At 29.5% G+C, this 21,172-nt stretch overlaps 2 protein-coding genes across 5 annotated transcripts; both read left to right on the forward strand.

The window, feature by feature from the left end:
* Positions 1-431: 431 nt before the first annotated feature.
* LOC111276716 (sucrose transport protein SUC2-like) lies at positions 432-5,260 on the forward strand. Its single transcript, XM_022862476.2, has 5 exons — positions 432-978; positions 3,156-4,380; positions 4,447-4,510; positions 4,613-4,656; positions 4,790-5,260. The coding sequence occupies exons 2-5, from the start codon at positions 3,178-3,180 to the stop codon at positions 4,961-4,963; spliced, it is 1,485 nt and encodes a 494-aa protein (XP_022718211.1). The 5' UTR covers positions 432-978; positions 3,156-3,177; the 3' UTR covers positions 4,964-5,260.
* Positions 5,261-14,164: 8,904 nt separating this feature from the next.
* On the forward strand, positions 14,165-20,544 carry LOC111277654 (sucrose transport protein SUC2-like). 4 transcript variants are annotated; one of them, XM_089763482.1, is made up of 5 exons: positions 14,165-14,306; positions 18,222-19,415; positions 19,873-19,956; positions 20,045-20,101; positions 20,252-20,544. In XM_089763482.1, exons 1-5 carry the CDS (start codon positions 14,168-14,170, stop codon positions 20,410-20,412), a joined length of 1,635 nt encoding a protein of 544 aa, XP_089619608.1. In that variant the 5' UTR covers positions 14,165-14,167; the 3' UTR covers positions 20,413-20,544. The 4 variants fall into 4 exon arrangements, with proteins under 4 accessions (XP_089619608.1, XP_089619609.1, XP_089619610.1 ...); XM_089763483.1 differs by having other exon boundaries at positions 18,222-19,411; positions 19,893-19,956; positions 20,045-20,088; positions 20,239-20,544; XM_089763484.1 differs by lacking the exon at positions 14,165-14,306 and having other exon boundaries at positions 18,188-19,411; positions 19,893-19,960; positions 20,019-20,088; positions 20,239-20,544.
* Positions 20,545-21,172: the final 628 nt, after the last annotated feature.

The following is a 21,172-nucleotide window of genomic DNA, read 5'->3' on the forward strand; positions in this document are numbered from 1 at the left end:
GGCATAATAATTAATGAATTAGGAGATAATTACCCTTTTTGCGCAAAGCTAATTTGTCTACATTTATTGATCAATATTGTGTTCAATTGAAGATAATTACATGATTTATAAATAAATTAAATTTCAAAAACAATTATTTCTATATGTACTCGAATACAACATCTGAAAATATTCCTTGCCCTCTCTAGCATTTCCCTTGTTCTTGATTCTTATTGTTAATAAAATATTAAACTTTTAATTTTAGTGATCAAAATTTAAAATCTTATCAATTTCAAATGTGAAAAAAAAAAAAAGGAAAACAGAATAAACAAACAGTGTAGATGATAGCATCGAACAAAAACAGCAGGAAAACAAGGACAAACAAAGCAACTACAACCAAGCAATAATGAGATCTTTATCTGTGCCAACACCTTTCTCTTGCAACCCGCATTTGTCCCAAGTGATTAAAATTCTAGCTGGAATGATTCATTACACTAAAAATGTGATTATTTCCTTTTATCATTTTCTTTTTTTTCAAACTTTGAATCTCTATTTTTGGTATATTAGTTTGTATATATTATTCATTTTCTGATCATTTGATTTAAAAAAGAAAAAGAATCTATTGCTTGAATTTGTTATAGCCATAATAATAATAATATCTGCTAATATCTATGCTAGAGCATCAGCATAGCTTCTTTTGCATCCAAATTAACAGGTATAAATATCAAGTGAGTTAGACAGATTGAACTATCCATTTCCCATTTATAAAAGCATAGCATTTATTGACATTGAGCTAGCTAGGTTCAAACCAAACCTTTATATTGATTCTTTCTTTCAAGCATTCTCAACCCAGCCCAAAATTTCAGTTCCTCTCCATCTCATCACACATCAACAAAGCTTTGACAGGAAAAGAGAGAACAGTGGGTCAAATTTGAAGCGATAACCCCAAGCATTGCAGCTTATAGGTGCAGCTGGAGTTAGCGCTCACCGGAAAAGCAGGTATGTTTTCCAAGCTTCCAAAAAGTTATGTAATCAAAGATCTAGTATCACGGATCCAAATTTTTTTTAGAGTATTTATTTATAATATATATATAAAAAAAATCGATGAATTTATTAACTTTATCAATAAAAAAATATTCAAAGAAATTTTAATTTTACTATTTCATACAGATTCGTCCTTGAATTTGATACTATTATTTATCAAATATTACTTTGTCAGTCTCGTGTATATAGTTTGTCTTTCTCAAAAGTGCCATAGTTAAATTGAAAAAGAAAGGATTTCTTATGAAATTTCATGTTTAATATTAAAACATTTATTCTCAAAAGCTCTGCAATTTTTTTCAGAAAAAAGAAAAAACAAACAAATATGATTTTAAAATCTTGGTTATATCCGAATTGCTCGGTGGTGTTTTGGCGGCCAAAAGCAACATGCATGTGCAATTATTGAAGTTTAAATATTATCATGTTTTTGGGAATAGTAAAAAGCTTTTATTGTTTTTTTTAATTACATTAAAAAAATATAATTGATATTTATATTAAAAAACATATTTATTTATAAAATATTATAATTAAATATTATATCTATATAATCAATAAAATAATCAATTATTATATTATTAATAATTAATTAATTATAATTTAATTAATTATTCAAATGCATACATAATAAAACTTGAATTTAAAATTTTAAAATTCTAAATTTTTAATTATTAAATCAAAATTTTATTGATTAAAAACAATTTTATTTCTTCATTAAAAAAAACACAAAAGAATCTTTTGAATATTTTTTTTATAAAAGTATTGACTTGCCCCTAAAATCTTTGTCTGAATTCCGAACTCTACCTTATTCTGATGACCTTACCCTTTTGCATTAAATTTATTTCTCCCAGCTTTAATAAATGAAAAGGACAAATTTCACAACTCAATGTAAATATGGTACAACTTTTTTATTTATTATTTTGTTGGGTGTCAAAGGTATTTTTGCTACTGAGTGCTAATCATATTCAAATTAACCTTAGTACCTAATTTCCTTTTATGTAAAGAGCCAGCCTTTCGTCCTCCCCTATAGTGGTCAAAAAAAATTTTTTAAAAGAAATAGAAATTTTGGTTTTGGGGCAGGATTTTTTCTTTTTCCTTTCTTCTTAAACCCAAAAAAAAAAAAAAAAAAAAAAAACAGTAGCTTTCTCGAGAGATAGCTATAAAATTATACTACTATATTTAGGTATTGAAAAAACAACTTTTTAGTGCTTTTCTTTTTTCTTTTATATATAATAGATAGATATAGATTTAATAATTCATACATTTATATCAAATAAAATATTATAATTTATATAGTTATATTATATTTTATATAAAAATTATATATTATCATTTATATTAATATAAAAATATAAAATATATTTTTTAATTTTATTAAATTTATATACAATAATTATTAAAATTTTAAATTATATATTTTTTCGTATAAAATTTTTATTATATTATTATATTATATTTTAAATTATCGTATCAATAAAACTTTTCAATTATTCCTAAAATCATAATCGGGAATATAAAATTGGATCAATATCATCCTCCAGCATAAACTTGACGTGTACAAGAATAAAAAATGGTTATCCCAGAAGGACATTAAGAATAATATTCCCGAAATGGTTACAAATTTTTTTTGGTGCAAATCAAAATAAATAAAGTTAAGTACTATAAAATTTTGAAAAAAAAATTAATTTTTATACATATGTTGAAAGATTAAATTTACTAAATTAAAAAAAAAATTTCATAATTCACATTCCTCTCACATGTTAACATCATAGTAACAAAAACTTATTTTTTCTTAACAAAAATCAAATTTAAACACTTAATGTTAAACTCTTCACTTTTGTTTTTAATTTTATCCAACTTTTAACACATGGGCGGAAAATGCTTCATTAGTGGTTATGTCTCACCATTTATTAGGGATTATCATCTTAATTATATTTTGATGATGAAGTTTCAATCTCTAAATATATATATATATATATATATATATAATTTTCACATATATTCTTTGAAAAAGTTTGTACATGTGCTGTAATTGCACCGATCAAAGGATAATTATCACATGATTCTAGATCTCAACAACTTAATCATCTGACAGAGACAGAGTTCATATTATTAGTACTGAGGATTACAGTTTACAGGTAGAGTGTAATTGGCAACCAAATGGAAAACGGAGATATCATCCAGTCTCCAAGCCCGCTTAGGAAGATTGTGACAGTTGCAGCCATTGCCGCCGGCATCCAGTTCGGATGGGCTCTGCAGCTGTCTCTTCTAACCCCATACGTCCAAACCCTTGGCGTCCCTCACACCTGGGCTGCTTTCATTTGGCTTTGTGGCCCCATTTCTGGCCTTCTGGTTCAACCAATTGTAGGCTACAACAGTGACCGTTGCACTTCTCGTTTTGGGCGCCGCCGACCCTTTATTGCTGCTGGAGCTGCCTTCGTCTGTATTGCTGTCTTCCTTATCGGTTTCGCCAAAGATATGGGTCACCATGCTGGTGATTCCTTGGAGAAATCCACTAAACCAAGAGCGGTTGCTATCTTTGTTGTAGGGTTTTGGATTCTTGATGTGGCTAACAACATGTTACAAGGTCCATGTCGTGCTCTTCTTGCAGACCTCTCAGCCAATGACCACAAAAAAATGAGAACTGCAAATGGTTGGTTCTCGTTTTTCATGGCTGTTGGCAACGTTTTGGGTTACGCAGCTGGTTCCTACTCACACCTTTATAAGATCTTCCCCTTCACGAGGACTAAAGCTTGTGATGTTTACTGTGCAAACCTCAAGTCTTGCTTCACTATTGACATTATGATCCTGTTGTTAGTGACTGTAACCGCGATTACGACAGTGAAGGAGGAGCCCTTAACCAAGGAAGTCCAAGAGGAAGAAACCAAAGCGCCTGCTCCTTTCGTTGGGGAGATTGTGTCAGCTTTCAAGACTTTGAAGAAGCCAATGTGGATCTTGCTTCTTGTCACTTGCCTCAACTGGATTGCTTGGTTCCCATTCTTGTTGTTTGACACTGACTGGATGGGGACAGAGGTTTACGGAGGCAAGGTAAAGGGCAACCCACTTCAAGTTAAGATTTACGGTGATGGAGTGAGAGCAGGTGCATTGGGGTTGATGATCAACTCCATCGTCTTGGGGTTAACTTCACTGGTGCTGGAGCCTGTAGGCCGCTTGATTGGTGGTGTCAAAAACTTGTGGGGTATAGTGAACTTCATTTTGTGCGCATGCTTGGCATCGACGGTGTTGATTACCAAGATAGCTGAGGCCTGGAGACAACACAACGGGCCCGATCTTGTCCATCCTCCGGTTAACATCAAAGGCTCTGCCTTGGCGGTGTTTGGACTCTTGGGCATTCCACTTGCGGTTTGTTCCTTATCTTCTTTTTATAATAACTATATGTATATTTATAATAACTCTGGGTTTATGCAGGTAACATTCAGCATTCCATTTGCTTTGGCATCCATATATTGTTCTAACGCAGGTGGTGGTCAAGGTAAAGTCTAGTCACTTTTTGTTGCTTCCATGTTGGTTTGGTAATAATCTTATATCGAGAGGCTTCTCACGTACTGATTCAATGACATTCTGAACATGGCAGGTCTCTCCCTAGGAGTGCTGAACATGTCCATAGTCATCCCACAGGTGAAAATTCCCCACACTCAATCATCTTCTTTGCATTTGATTCCTTTCAAAAAAGATATAGGTGCATGCATGGCGCTATTTGGTAAAGTTTTATACATGAATTGATTTACTATTTGGGTTATGGAAATGGCAGATGTTTGTATCTGTAGTTAGCGGACCGCTGGATGCAGCATTGGGCGGCGGCAATTTGCCAGCCTTCGTGTTAGGGTCCATTGCGGCTGCTGCCAGCGCGTTGTTGGCAATGTTGGCGCTGCCAAACCCACCTAAACAAATATCTCTTTCGCCAGGAATGGCTGCCGGCCACTAATAAATTTTTTTTCTTTTGGCCAGTAGCCACTAATAACTTCAATTTGACAATTTGCTACGTCAATATCGCTTTGATGCAATGCAGTAGTCATGTCATGGCTAGTCCCACGCCTCCTTATGTATTTGCAAGTGTTTATTTATATCATATATAGGCAAGTTTGCAGGGAAATCCTTTTTTATTGTGTAAAATTAATCTGAGCTATATTTTTATGTGTGAGAGCTTAGATATAAATTCAACTGTCTACATTGAATCCTATATATTGTAGTAAATTTCTGCTGCATACATATTATTTAACAATTTTTTTGTTGGATGCACAAATGTTTTAATTAAAATTTTACTTTATATTTAAAGATTTTGATTCGGAATTTATGAGAATTACAAATGTCTTGGCAATCAAAATTTCTTTTTTTAAATCAAGTTTGAGCTGTGCCCAATCATTCATTCATATATATTTTTCATTTAAAGTAATAATTTATATTAATATTATAAATTAAAATTAAATAAATATATTATGTATTAATAAAATAATTTAATCAGGTCAAGCCAAACCGAATTCATGTCCAAACGGAACCAAAATTCGACCAAGATCATGGGTCTTTATCCAATCATTTTGCACACCGAGAATTTTATCCGTGCCATTTAACAAAAAGGATAAACTACCTAAATGGTCCTCTAACTTTTTCGACTTGTTACTATTTTGTCTCTAAATTACAAAAATCTATAGTTGAGTCCCTAATTAACGTTATATAAAATTATGAAAATTGCAATTATCATCCTAACAATAATGACTAATGGAATTGCTTGCAATATAGATCAGTGCGCAAATAGAACAAACTTTAATTGCACATAAAATTTGGAGAAAAAAAAAGTATTGAATTGAGTTTAATTTCAAACTTTCCCAAAATCAAAACTAATTAAAAAAATATATGAGAAGAAAAGTATTTTTAAAAAAATCAATCTTAATTTTTTTTTTTTTGATATACATCCTCATTGCATAGCATAGTCGTGAAATTGATTTCAATGCCATTAATGAATTGGGAAGGCTTGTTATAATTTGCCCATCAGAAGCATTGAAGGTGATATGATTTGAGAAGCGAAATCTGGGCTTGGGGTGGGGCAGCGGTTTGGTTTTTGAACGAGATGAATTTTTTTAAAGGATAAAATGAGTTGAGAAAAAAAGTTTGATTTTTATAGTGCGAAACAAAAAAAGAAAAGAAAAATAATCGTGTCAGATCCGGGCCACTGTCACATATTAACCCAACCCGTTAGACCATACCCGTTGGAGCTTGACCCATCAAGCCCATCAAAATTGGAAATTTGAATTCGGCCTGCTTTGGGCTTAAGCCCAGAAGTTTAGTAATATTTTCTTATCCTTCAGTACTTAAATATCAAGGGATTCTCAATAATTATTTATTATAAAATATTATTATGTTAAATTTTAAAGATTATTACGAGGATTTTAAGTGGAGAAATATTTTTTGAAATTATATTTAGATATTAGAGAATTCAAAAAAAATTTTGAAAGTAAAGATTTTCATTTTATTTATAAACAAAATGTTTTAAAAAGATTTTGTAAAAATAAATAAAATTAAGGGAATTATTTTGAATATCAAAATTAAGGCTATTTTTTATCAATATTAAAAAATAATATATGATTAATTGATATCATTTTTAAAATTAATACTGTAAAAATATTAATGTTTACTCACGTGTAATCATACTTCAAACCTAATTTTATTTTTTATAAACAAAAATTTTTTTAATAAGTTTTAATTAAATTTAAAATTTTATTAAAAAAATCTTCTTATGTAACAATTACACCTAACTAAAAAAAATTGATAATATCTCTTTATATTTTTTTTAAATCACCTAACAGTCGAGTCACCGAACAAAATCGTAATGACGTCTATATAGAAACAATATTAAACATATATGCATATATATATATATATAAACATATATATATTGCAAAAACACCAAACATATCCTTCTTTTAAACCTCCTCTCATGTACAACTACTGCATATAAACTAAATTGGAGGAGAGGAATTTTGAATTTAACACTTATTTTTGAATGTAGAAAAGAATTATCATTTATAAATATAATTATACAAATGCCCTTTTTTTGGATACATATTATATTATATTATACATATATCTTAATTAGTCTCTTCTTTTTTTTCTTTCTTCTTTCTTTTGTGCATATATAATTTTATTTTATTTTTTTGATCTCTTAATTTTAATAAAAAATTAGTTGTGATTTATTTTCTCTCTTACTCTGTGCAAGAAAAGATATTAAAAGCGACGTGTTTGGCAAGAGAAAAAACAAAAAAAAAAAAGAATGAAATAAAAAGAAAAATAAAAAAATGAGTAAATTAATTTGAAGAGTATTTTATTTATAATTTTTTATTACAATTATAATTATCCAACAACATTAAAGAATTATGTAAAAATTTATCATTTATAAATATAGGTTTCATATGAAATTTTGAAAAATCTCGTATAATTTTGAATTATGATTGATTAAATATGTTATAATAATTATAGGATATATTTTATATACAAGATTATAATAAGATAAAAAAAGATTATATTATGAATAAAATTAGATTAAATAATATTTGTCATAACATATAGATCCATAAATCTATAGTTAAACTTAATAAATAGAGTCACTACCAATCTTTTTTACTAGGTGTGATTGATCATCTTATAAATTTATCCTCTTAAGAAGCTCCTAAGCTTGACTAAGGATCTCTAAAAGAATAGGTTCGGGTTTACAAACTAAAACAGCGTTCGGGAGTTTAATTACATATGAGGAAGGTTACAGCACCCCCACATGCTCATCCAAATGATGGTACCATATTATTTCAAATTTATCATAAGGTCTTGAATCTAATGGTTTCAAATTTTATGTTAAATATTGAAAATAACTTTTAAGATTCTTTATCAATCTGATAAAACTTTTAAAAAAATACATTCTCACCTCAATAGTGTTTAAGAATCACATTTAATATCTTGAATAGACTCCATCGTCAAAAAAATATTTATTTATTATTTTTTCTCGAAAATATATCTAATTATTATACCATTTAGGTCAAATTAAAAATATTTTTTTTAATTTCTAAATTTTTCACCATTTGGACCTATTTAGAGATTTTTTTTTATTTTTTTTTATCTCTAAATTTTCTACCATTTTGGTCAATATAGAAATTTTTTTTTCGAAATTTCTAAATTTTTCATCATTTTGGTCTATTTAAAAAAAATTTTATTTTTTTTTTAAAAGAAAATAATATGACAATTATTTTTATTAAAATTTCATTTAAATTATTCCATCATTTGGGACAAATTTAAAGAAACTTTTTCACCTAGAGATTTATTAAAAATTTATCATTTAAAATTTCTAAAAATCTCATCATTGGATAATTATCAAGTATTTTCAACCTAAATTTTTATTTTTTATTTTTTATATTTTTTTGTTTGAAAAATAAATATTAATTATTGTTATTAAAATTTTATCTAAATTATTTCGCCATTTGAAATAAATTTAGACAAAATTTTCACCTAGAATTTTATAGAAATTTACCTTTTAAAATTTCTATAAATTTCATCATTGGACAATTAATATCTATTCCCAAATTTTTTTTTTTTCTAAATTTAATCATGCAAAAAAAATCTAGAAATAATAAACACATAAAAAATACAAAAGAAAAATGAATCGGCTCGGCTTACTGCTGGAATTCAGCTATGCTTGAGACACAGAAACAGCTCAAAACGTGACTCAAAAGGAAAATCCACTAGGCTCAGCAGTAAGGTTTGCGGAATGGGTTGAAGTGGGTCGCACTACGGGTTAGGTCACCCTAGGTGGAAACGCGCGAATTTGGACTCTTTTAAACACTAAAACGACGTTGTTTGAGGAAGTTATAAAAACCCAAGTTTCAGCCTTGCTTCATATTTCTCCTTCCTCCTTCTTTTCTCTCCCTCTCTCTCTACTCGAATGAATTCTGGTTGAATCCTTCACCGAATTCTAAAAATTTTGTCAAAATCTAGGTTGGGTTGTTGGACGGTGGCCGAAAAATTCAACCAGTGCCGAAATCTTCTACCGAATTTTGCGAATCCCATCGAAAAATTTAACCCCATAGAAAAACTTGCTGAAAAATTAACCGAAAACTAAAATTTTTTTAAAAATTTTCCAAAAATCTAGGATTTTCCAGATTTTTCCAAAAAAATACCTTTTTTCCCTTAAACCCAAAAATCTTCAAAAAACTTTCTAATTATTTTCTGCTTGTGATTTTTTTTTTCTGTTTTTGTGTTTTTTTTGTCTCTTGTGTTCATACCTTTGATCGGTATGAGCATTTATAGGCTGAATTAGGAGAATTCCTAATTAACTCTAAGTCCCACCTTTGATTGGATTTCTGCCTTATCTTTGAACTTAAGGAAATTAACATAAATTATAACTGTACCAGCACCCCCAAACACAACAGAATTTTATTTTTTTTATTATCCTATCATTAACTAAAATGATAAAAAAATTAAAAATAAAATAAAATAAAGCCTATAAAAAAAATAACAGTTGGGCCCGACTTTTACGTCTCATTGAGCCAGATCCATTGGGCTTAGGCCCAGACCCTTTAGATCAGGTCCAATGGGCTTGGACTCGGACTAATTAAAGTGTCTACAACTGCCTTTCTTTGCACATATTCTGTGAAACAGGAATTATGTAAAGACGTAAACACCCAATCAAGACTCAACTTGACACTTCTCTTACTTTTATTTTTTTGTTTTTCTTTTTATTTTGTTTTTATTTTTTTTTTCATTTTTTGTTTAAAATTAAACAAAGCTCTTCTAAAAAGGCTTAACAACTTTGAGAACAAAATAAATGCTACTCTAAACAGAGGCACCATAACTTTTAAAAAAATAAATTGCTCCTCTAAACAGAGGTACCATAACTTTTCGAATATAAATGCTTATCGACAATCATGTTCAGAGGAATGTAGATCAAATCTGATGAAATTTGTAATGAAAACTCAAAGATTCACAATTTGAGTTTGAAATTCAAAGGTTCAGATTCGCAAGAACCTTTCAGCTTCGCAAGAATTTACTAAAATTTGATTTTCAAAATTTCAGTTTCACAAGAATTCAAATTTGCAAGATCTTAAGATTTGTAAATTGCAAGACTTGCATCTAACATTTATAGATTCTCATTCAAATTTTGAAGATTCACATCCAAAAGTTTAAAACTTTTCATTCTGGTTCAAAGATTCACATCCGATGAACTTTAGGATTTCACATCTCAAAGATTCTCATTTGAAACTCAAAGATTTTCATTTGAAGACTAAAAAAATTCTCATTTAAAAACTCAAAAATTCTCATCTGAGTATTTATCAAAGATTCTCATTTATGACTCAAAGATTCTCATTTAAAGACTCAAAGATTCTCATTTGAGTATTTCTTAAAAGTTTTCATTTAAGACTTAAAGATTTTTATTTGAAAATGTCTTAAAGATTCTCATTTAAAACATCTTAAAGATTCTCATTGAAGACTCAAAGGTTATCATTTGAAAATGTCTTAAAGATTCTCATTCAAGACTCAAAGAATCTCATTTGAAAATATCTTAAAGATTCTCATTAAAGACTCAAAAGTTCTCATTTAAAAATATCTTAAAGATTTTCATTTAAGACTCAAAGATTCTCATTTGAAAATATCTTAAAGATTTTCATTCAAAATTGAAAGATTTTCATTTAAAAATATCTTAAAGATTCTCATTTAAGACTTAAAGATTCTTATTTGAAAATGTCTTAAAGATTTTCATTTAAGACACAAAGGTTCTCATTTGAAAATGTCTTAAAGATTCTCATTTAAGACTTAAAAATTCTCATTTGAGGATTCATAATCTTGTCTCAAATCCATCAAAATATTCAAAATTCTTTTCCAAATGACTTTTAAACTTTTGTCAAAATCAAAATTTGGCATGTAATGAATGTCATGATCAATTATGCAAATGCTTTCTTGATGGTGCAAATGCAATAATATGGATTCTCATAAGACTAAAAATGTCATGTTCTCAACCATGAGTCAAATATTTACTACATAATGCAAGTGCATAGCCAAACCAAAGTTTCAAATATTCTCTAAACAACAATGCAAACATAATGCATGTAATACGGATATCTATGTCATGAAATTCTAATTAAAATGTGGTATCATGGTTCTCAAGACCCCACCATTTTGTATTTTTCCATTTTAGCTTCTCAGCACTTTAAAACAAGTTTCATCAACTGATCCTTATATTTTCATCACTTGATCATTATTCATAGGCTTCTCAGCATTAGTAATTTCAAAACAAGTTTTTATCTTTCATCGTTGGGTCACCACTCATAGGCTTCTTAGCACTAGTCGTTTCATCAACTAATCCATATTTTTTTCATCACTTAACTCATAGGCTCATAGCATTAGCCACTCCAAAATAAATTTCATCCACTGATCCTCATTATTTGATCACAATTTATATCGACCAATCCATCACCAAATTCATTTTTTAATGTCATCATCTTTTCATATTTTTGCCTTTTCTTCATTTTGTTGAGCAACCCATCGTTATATTTATCATTTGACCATCCTATGTGTCATCTTTTCAAGTTTTACCATCTCTTTGTTCATTTCATTCATTTTTTTACCCCCTATCATCCTGAATTTTTTTTTCAAAAGAATGCAAGAATCTTTTAAGCACATATTCATTCATTCATTATCATTTCATTTCTTGACAAACATAATGAAATCATACATTTTCTCGATTCGTTCTAGAGATGTGAGAAAATAATCAATGAAGAGTGAGTTTGATACAAAAATAATTGGATAAATGAGCAAATTCAAAGCATGACCTTATGAATGTTATTGAACAAATGAGGTAATATCCAAACAATGAATACTCAAACAATTCTTAACATTAATCCAGAATTCTTTTTCAAAAATTCATTCCTTTAACTTTTCAAAATCACATTGAGCTCATTGAACTTTGCTTCAGCTTTGAAGGATCTTCAAATGTATTTGACCTTTTCATACATGTGAACTGTCTATCTAACTTTTAACTTATAGATTTTCTACCCAAATCACCTTTTTGGATTTTCAATTTGAGTTTTTTTTTTCTCCTTTTCATCATTTTTTCCTCCTTTCATTTTTTTCTCTTTTCTCTTTTTTTTTTTTTATCTTTTTTCATCCATTAGTGTTATCTCTCACACTTCAATCTCTAAAGCAATGTAACACGATTCCATTATTTCATCACGAGCATGCCTTAGTCAAACATATGATCATTCAGTTTGAGCATCACACTTGATCCAAGTAGACTTTTAAAGGTTGTAATGTAGGCAAGGGTGAGGGGTCATGAAAGAAATGGGTAAAATAGGCTCAAAACATGTGTTTAAAAGGTTCAAAACCAAATAATCCTTTCTCATCATTCGAAATAACTTGGCATTTTACCCCATTCCACATCATTTCCCTACTTTTTCCTTTTTCATCTCATTCCTCACAAAAGGTCTTCATTACTTTACCCCAACTTATTTATGGTATTTTTTCTCTCTTTCATTTTACTTTTCTCTTTGAGACCTTTTACGATCTTTTTTTTTTTTTTTTTTTCAAAAAAATGTCTTATAGTGTAGAAGGTGATCCTTGGTCAAGGTTCTTTTAGAAAAAAATCACAATAAGCTCAAAAGGGTATCAATGAATGATTTTTCGAATGATAAAAAAAATATGGCTATTTTTCATCTCAAATGTGAATACTTTCTTTGAACTTTATCTATTGAACAAAAACAAGCTCATGGATCTTTATAAAAGATTGCATCTTCAAGATATATCTATTCCATATCTATCAGCAGCTGACTTTTTTTGCTCAAACGGTCTCTTTAGATCAATGTGAATAAGTTCTCAAAATTAAAGCCCAAAATTATTGTTATCTTTGTCTAAACATTCATCGTTTGGAATTCAAAAATAGGAATGAAAAGTTATGAAAGGTAACAAAGCATGAAACAATAGTTGAATGAAAAAGAAAATGTAATGAATTGCATTAACTTACCTTTTATTGAAATGATAACAAGTGAAATCCTATTGCATAAAAAAAACCTTAATATTACTCTAAAGAAATCCTAAAATAGCAAGCAGCCTTCAACCAGCTTTAACATCCTTCTTAAAATTATGCTTTTGTACAATCAAGTGAAAATTTTTTATTGGCACCTTACCATCAATTCATCAAAGCTCACTAAGCCTTTATGGATCAAACTTTATACTTTATGTTTGAAAGCAGGGCAGGTTTTAATAGAATGACCTATATTCTTATTATAATAATCGCACATCGCATTAGCATCGTACCATTTTAGATAGAGTGGCTTCAATGATTTTAGAATAATTGAAGATACCAAGTTATTTTTTACAGTTCTGGGAATAACTCAATATAGGTCATGAGGATAGGATTGATGTTCGCTCTTTCTTGGTTATCCTAAGATCTCCTTGAACCACTCACTTGGTTGTTAGGCTTTGAAATTGATATAATGATATGACTATAATCATATGCAGGTACTTGAAAGGTTAATTGATAAGTTAGTAAGTAAGCTAGTTATGGATATGGTTGATGCAGATAAAGTGAGATATTGTTCACAGTAGGATAGTATAAAGAATAATCTTGTGGTAGATAGGGTTGATATCCTCTAAACTATCTATCAAGGCTCGCGACTTAAGCTTCAATCTCTTTTTTTTTTACCTTTTTGGTTTTTTCTCCTTTCAACTTGTCATTTTTAATGGCATTCTCAATGATTTTGCCTAAGATCACCATGTCAACAAAATTTTTTGTTGCATTTCTTATCATCTTTTCATAATAGAGGCATTTCAAAATGCTGACAAACAACATAATAGTTTTTTTTCAGTCAAAAGGGGTTGCACTCGAGAAGTTACATCCATTCACCTCTAGACATATTTCTTGAATGATTTAGTCATTTTCTTTTCTATATTCTGTAAAGAAAGGTGATTAAGGCCTAAGTCTATAACATGCTGGTACTGATTAATGAAGGCATGGGCTATATTGCTCCAAGAACGAATGTGGGTCCTATTCAACTGGACATACCACCTAACAGCAGAGCTTTTGAGGCTATCTTGAAACACATACATCAATAGCTTCTCATTATTAGCATAGACAACCATTTTTTGACAATACATGGTAATGTGGGTCTTTGGGCATTTTGTACCATCATATTTTTTAAACTCAAAAACTTTAAATTTTAGAGGAATAATCACATCTAAAATTAAACAGAGCCCAGTAGCATCCATTGAACTACAAAAACCAATGCCCTCTATGGCCCGTAACATTTCCTCTAACAAGTTCATCTTCTATTCAGCTTTTAAAAATTTTAAAGTCTTTTTTTTCTTGGGCCTTAACTTCTCTTTCTCTTTTGAATCATCTAAATTAGGGACTAGTATTAGCTCTACTACTTTTTCGATAAAGACAGGATTTACATAACTCTAATATTGTCCTAGATTTGAAATTGATGACATTTTACGGTATGTGTGCCTTATGGGATGAGTGAACTGCTGTTATGGTGGACCTTATGTGGGTTAGGCTTGATGTGACCTAAAACTAAAAAGGTACAATTGGTCATCCACCTCTTGTGATGAATGGTTTTGTTGGCTAGTACTTTTTTCTATACATTTTCTTTTGTTTAACTTGTTTAAAGCCTCTAAAATCTTATTCAACTCTCCTTCTAGCTTCTCTTAAGCTTTTTCTATCATTTCAAGATGATTAAAATTTTATTGTTTCGTCTATCTGGTTCGAGCTCTTGTATTGTATTGGTGAGTGAGGTTGCTTGGTAGAGCTATCATTGAATCTTGAGCACCACAATTATGATCAGAAATGCTATGCTTTATTTTTGGTATGTTGATGCATGAATGAAATGTATATTTTCATGGATGAAATGAGAATGATGCAAATGATAATGTTAAAACATGATCATAAAAATGATGCATAGAATGAAATGATATGATAATATGATGCATAGAATGAAATGATGCAGATGCATAAAATCAAACAGACAACATGGTTAGATAAGCAATTTACAAGTTGTTCCCTTTTATGTCCTAATTTTGGATGATATCTATTGATGGGTAGGAAGGGCTCTATCCTAATGTTGGCCTCTTAGGGGTGAACTATATGCAGGGTTAGGAGATTTTGACCATTAAAAGGTTCCCAAATTGTTCCTTACATCATCGTCCATCATAAACTAGTAAGGTATTCCAATCTTCACCCATCACGGGCTGTGGAATGATTCAATTTGAGTGAAAGTATTTCGTTAGCCATTGCAGAGATTATTATCTCACGATAGCGTAGGTACTTTACTTCTTCTTAAGAGGGATGGAGCCTGGGTATAAAACTCATGTAATGCAAATGCATGTGATAGAATGTGTGAAGGAATATATGAGTTTCATGCCCCAAAAATAAAATACAAGACAAAAAAAATGTTAGTAAACAAATAACACAAACTATCACAATTCAAAACCATTAGACCAAAGGATATGATAAATTCAAAAATTATGGCATGACTCTCTAACTTCTCTAACAGAGTTGCCAAACTGTCATAACATATAGATCCATAAATCTATAGCTAGACTTAATAAATGAAGATGCCACCAATCTTTTTTACTAGGTGTGATTGGCTACCTTATGAATCTATCCTCTTAAGGAGCTCTTAAGCTTGACTAAAGGTCCCTAAAAGAATAAGTTTGGGTCTACGAACCAGAATAGGATTCAGGAGTTTGGTTACTTGTAGAAAAAGTTATAGCACCCCTACATGCCCATCCGAATGATGGTACCATATTATTTCAAATTTATCATAAGGTCTTAACTCTAATAGTTTCAAATTTTATATTAAATATTAAAAATAATTTTTAAGATTCTTCATCAATATGATAGAACTCTTAAAAATATATTTTTTTACCTTAAGAGTATTCAAGAATCCAATTTGATATCTTGAAGAGGCTCCATCGTTGAAAAAAAGGTTTATTATTTTTTTTTGGTCAAAAATATATCTAATTATTCCACCATCTAGGTCAAATTAAAATTTTTTTTTGAATTTTTAAAATTTTCATCATTTGGGCATATTTAGAAATTCTTTTTATTTCTTTTTTTATTTCTAAATTCTCCACCATTTGGGTCAATTTAGAAATATTTTTTTTGAAAATTCTAAATTTTTCACCATTTAGGCCTATTTAGAAAAAAAAATTTTTGGCATGATTAAATTTAGAAAAAAATAAAAAAAATAAAATATTTTTTAGGAATAGATATTAATTATCCAATGATGGAATTTATAGAAATTTCAAATGGTAAATTTCTATAAATTTTTAGATGAGAAATTTTGTCTAAAATTATCTCAAATAGTAAAATAATTTAGATAAAATTTTAATAACAATAATTAATATTTATTTTTCAAACAAAAAAAATTAAAAATTAAAAATTAAAATTTGGGTTGAAAATACTTGATAATTATCCAATGATGAGATTCTTAAAAATTTTAAATGGTAAATTTTTAAGAAATCTCTAGGTGAGAAATTTTTTTTAAATTTGTCCCAAATGATAGAATAATTTAAATGGAATTTCAATAAAAATAATTATCATATTATTTTCTTTCCAAAAAAAAAGAATAAAAAGAATTTCTAAATAGGCCCAAATGGTTAAAAATTTAGAAATTTCAAAAAAAATATTTCCAAATTGACTCAAATGGTGAAAATTTTAGAAATTCAAAAAAAAAATATTTCTAATTTGGCTCAAATGATAGAATAATTAGATATATTTTCGATAAAAAATAAATAAATAAACCCTTTTTTTTTTATGATGAGGCATCTTCAAGATATCAAATGAGATTCTTGAATACTCTTAAGGTGAAGAAACATTTTTTTAAGAGTTTTACCAGATTGATGAAGAATCTTAAAAATTATTTCTAATATTTAACATAAAATTTGAAACCATTATATTTAAAACCTTAGGATAAATTTGAAACAATATGGTACCATCTTTCGGATAGGCATGTGGGGGTGCTATAACCTTCCTCACATGTAACCAAACCCCAAACCTTATTCTAGTTTGTAGACCCAAACCTATTCTTTTATAGACCCTTAGTTAAGCTTAAGAACTCCTTAAGAGGATAGATTCATAAAGTGATCATTCACACCTAGTATAAAAGATTGACGGCGACTCTATTTGTTAAGTCTAGCTATAGATTTACGGATCTATATGTTATGACAATATTATTATATATTGTATTTGATATATGTAAAAATTATGATAGAATAATTTATTTATTAATCAAAATTATCCTTTCTCAATATTTATACAATTTAAATTATTAATATAATTTTTAAAGATATAATTAAAAATGTAAGATCAGTTTTGTAGACTAAAAATAATCTTTTTATTTTAGGAAAATTGAATCATCTTATACAAAAATAATAATTAATTTTCCTTATAATCCTAGTTTTTTCTTTAGATATAAACCAAATATAATATAAAATTATTATCATTTTATCTTATCTATTATCTTATATATTAATCATTATCATAATTTATATGCTCTCATTAATTTGCTCCACTCTGTTTAAATTAATAATTTATCTATAATTTTCCACAGAATATCTTTTCTTTCATCTTTAGAATATCTTTTCTTTCAATTTTTATGCCAAAAAATTTTCCTTGCCTTATTTTCTTTCCTTAATTTTCTCCTTAATTTCTATCCAAGTTTCTTCGTGATTTCTTACCAAAAACAATATAAATATTTTATTAATTTTCCTTTTATAAATCAATTGAATTTCAAAATAAACATGATCAATGCTCGGGTGCATTTGATGTTTGGAAATGACAAAACCATTTAACCAAAAAAAATTTTTGGTTTTATGGATAAGATTAAGAATAATAAATTAAAAAGTCAAAACAGGTAAATATCTTTCTTTTGGGCCATGTAGTAATTAATTATCTTTCTTAATTACTATATTATTTAGAAACGTTACATTTATAGTTAATACATAGAAAACAAAGATCTAAAGTTCTGAATTTTTCAGGATCACAAATTAAATGTTTATGATTCACTGCACCCAAAAATCTATTATCAAATATTGTATATAAAAAACCCTTATTGCACTAATCAATCAATCAGTTGTTTATCTTTTCTTCTCTAGCAGATTTCATAGTTAGATTCTGAATAGCAGCGCCATGGAGACAGGAGATAACGCAGCCCCAAGCCCGCTATGGAAGATTATAGTGGTTTCAGCAATAGCCGCCGGGGTCCAGTTCGGATGGGCTCTGCAGCTTTCTCTTCTAACCCCTTATGTTCAAACCCTCGGTGTGCCTCACGCCTGGGCTGCTTTTATTTGGCTTTGTGGCCCCATCTCTGGGCTCCTTGTTCAGCCTCTTGTAGGCTACAGCAGTGACCATTGCACCTCTCGCTTCGGTCGTCGGCGACCCTTTATTGTTGCTGGAGCCAGTTTCGTTGCGATGGCTGTTTTCCTCATTGGCTTCGCCAAGGACATAGGCCACCGAGCTGGTGATTCACTGGAAAAGTCCACAAAGCCTAGAGCCGTTGCTATCTTCGTTACAGGTTTCTGGATTCTTGATGTGGCTAACAACATGTTACAAGGTCCATGCCGTGCTTTCCTTGCTGACCTTTCCGCAAATGATCATAAAAGAATGAGACTTGCAAATGGTTGGTTCTCTTTCTTCATGGCTGTAGGAAACGTTTTGGGTTATGCAGCCGGTTCCATCTCACATGTACACAAGATGTTGCCTTTCACAATAACAACAGCCTGTGATGTTTACTGTGCAAACCTCAAAACCTGTTTCATCATTGATATTATTTTCCTCATGTCGGTGACAATAACAGCAATTACCACCGTGAAAGAGACGCCATTAACGGGCAAGGAAGCTCTAGAAGAAGAAGAAGAAGAAGGAAAACCATCTGGGCCTTTCTTTGGGGAGTTAGTGACAGCATTCAAGACCTTAAAGAAACCAATGTGGGTCTTGCTTCTCGTCACTAGCCTTAACTGGATCGCCTGGTTTCCATTCTTGTTGTACGATACTGACTGGATGGGAAGGGAGGTTTTTGGAGGGAAAGTGAAGGGAAATGCAGATGAAGAAAAATTGTACGATGATGGAGTGCGTGCAGGTGCGTTGGGTTTGATGATTAACTCCATTGTGTTGGGGGGTGCTTCGTTGGGATTGGAGCCTGCTCGCCGCTTGATTGGTGGGGTTAAGAATTTGTGGGGTGCAGTCAACTTCATTTTGGCTGCATGCCTGGCTGGAACGGTGTGGATTACCAAGGTGGCCGAGGCCTGGAGGGCTAAACCTGGACATCAAATCTTGGCCCATCCGCCCAATATCGAACGCTTTGCCTTGGCTTTGTTTGGATTGTTGGGTATTCCACTTGCGGTTAGTTTCTTTTTTCACACTTATCCACTCTTTAATAATTTCATAAATTTAGTTCGAAATTTTATCAATTAATTTGAGGAAAAGAAAGATAGAAATTACTACATTAACTATTCACTATTGCATTTAATACAAAATATTGCCATAAATATTGTCTTAATTATTCTTAAAGAGTTTTGGTGTTTGAAAGACAATTTTTATGTCTCTATTTGGAAGTTCATTTTATAATTTTTTTAGGAAAGTTTAGCCGTTTCTTACTTAAGCATGAATCAAAGTCATCTAGCAAGGGTGGGCTTAGAAAATTAAGTATGAATTACATTAGTACTTTTCTAAATTTGGCACGTTTAGAATGATGAATTTGAGAAATTAAATTTGTATTTGATTTGATATATAAAGCTATAAGAAAAAAATGAAAAATATCATATATATATATATATATATATATATATATACACACACATAAGATCCTAATTGTTTAATGCAGGTAACATACAGCATTCCATTTGCTTTGGCATCCATCTATTGCTCCACCACCGGTGGCGGTCAAGGTAAGTGTTATTGATTGATTATTGGTTGTTGTGGTGCCTACGCTTGTTGTATTTTAATTAAGCCTTCATATATTTTTACCAATTGTAGGGCTTTCCTTGGGTGTGCTCAACTTGTCAATAGTTATCCCACAAGTAAGAGTTCCTCGTCTCATTTACCTCATATCGTTCATTAAAATTAAAAATTTAATATTTTATCAACATATTGTAGGATTGTTATGCTAAAATCATATTCATGTTCATAAATATATACAATTGATTGGCTTAATTTGGGAAATGTGACAGATGTTTATATCAGTGGTTAGTGGACCACTTGATGCAGCATTTGGGGGAGGAAACTTACCAGCCTTTGTTTTGGGATCGATTGTGGCTGCCATTAGTGCTTTATTGGCTATTTTTGCACTTCCAAATCCACCTAAACAAGCATCTCTCAACCCTGCAATGGCTGGAGGACACTGACTTCTCAGCATTCACCTTGGCTCATCATAGATTCATTAGGATATTGGATTTCAAATTTTCAAAACATTCATTTGCAAAAAAAAAATTTCATGTGGAGAAACAATTTTAGTTTTGACTTTGGCATTTCATAGTACTTATCTTTTGACCAATTTTTTTTTTTTTATTTTTTATGCATTTTATTTCATAGTTTTGACTTTGGTATTTCGGATGGAGTCGTTTGGACATTGAGGATATTAAGTTCATTTTAGGATTCAATTAATTAAAAAAAAGTAGAATGGAAATATTTTTAAAATTTGTCTAAATTCATTTTACTACAAATATTAGGTCCAAGTTTTGTATTTTAATATTCTTGATGTAAGAGAATTTTTTTCCTTTAACTCCTTTCAAATTTATAATACCTTTGATAAAATCCTTAATATTTAAAAACCAAAATAATTTAAACAAAAAAAGAATAAATAGAATAAATTCTTCAAAAAAATTAAATATTAAAAATAAATCATTCTATCATATCTTAAAAAAATAAAAACATAAGATTAATTTGTATTGCTTATACTTTTTCTCCACAACTAAATTTTCAAACTCAAAATTTACTTCGCAAACAAAAATTTACCCTTTTTAAATGAGCTTAAATTAGACTTTAAATTTTAATTAAAAGAACTAAATTATTTTCATTACTTATCATAATTAAATAAAAAAATTAATCGTAGCAATGTGTTGATAAAAACTTTAATATATATAAAAAATTATAAATGAATCAAAT

This window comes from Durio zibethinus, chromosome 7 (genome assembly GCF_047325235.1).
Source record: "Durio zibethinus cultivar Kanyao isolate XHJ-2024 chromosome 7, ASM4732523v1, whole genome shotgun sequence".
Lineage (NCBI taxonomy): Eukaryota > Viridiplantae > Streptophyta > Magnoliopsida > Malvales > Malvaceae > Durio > Durio zibethinus.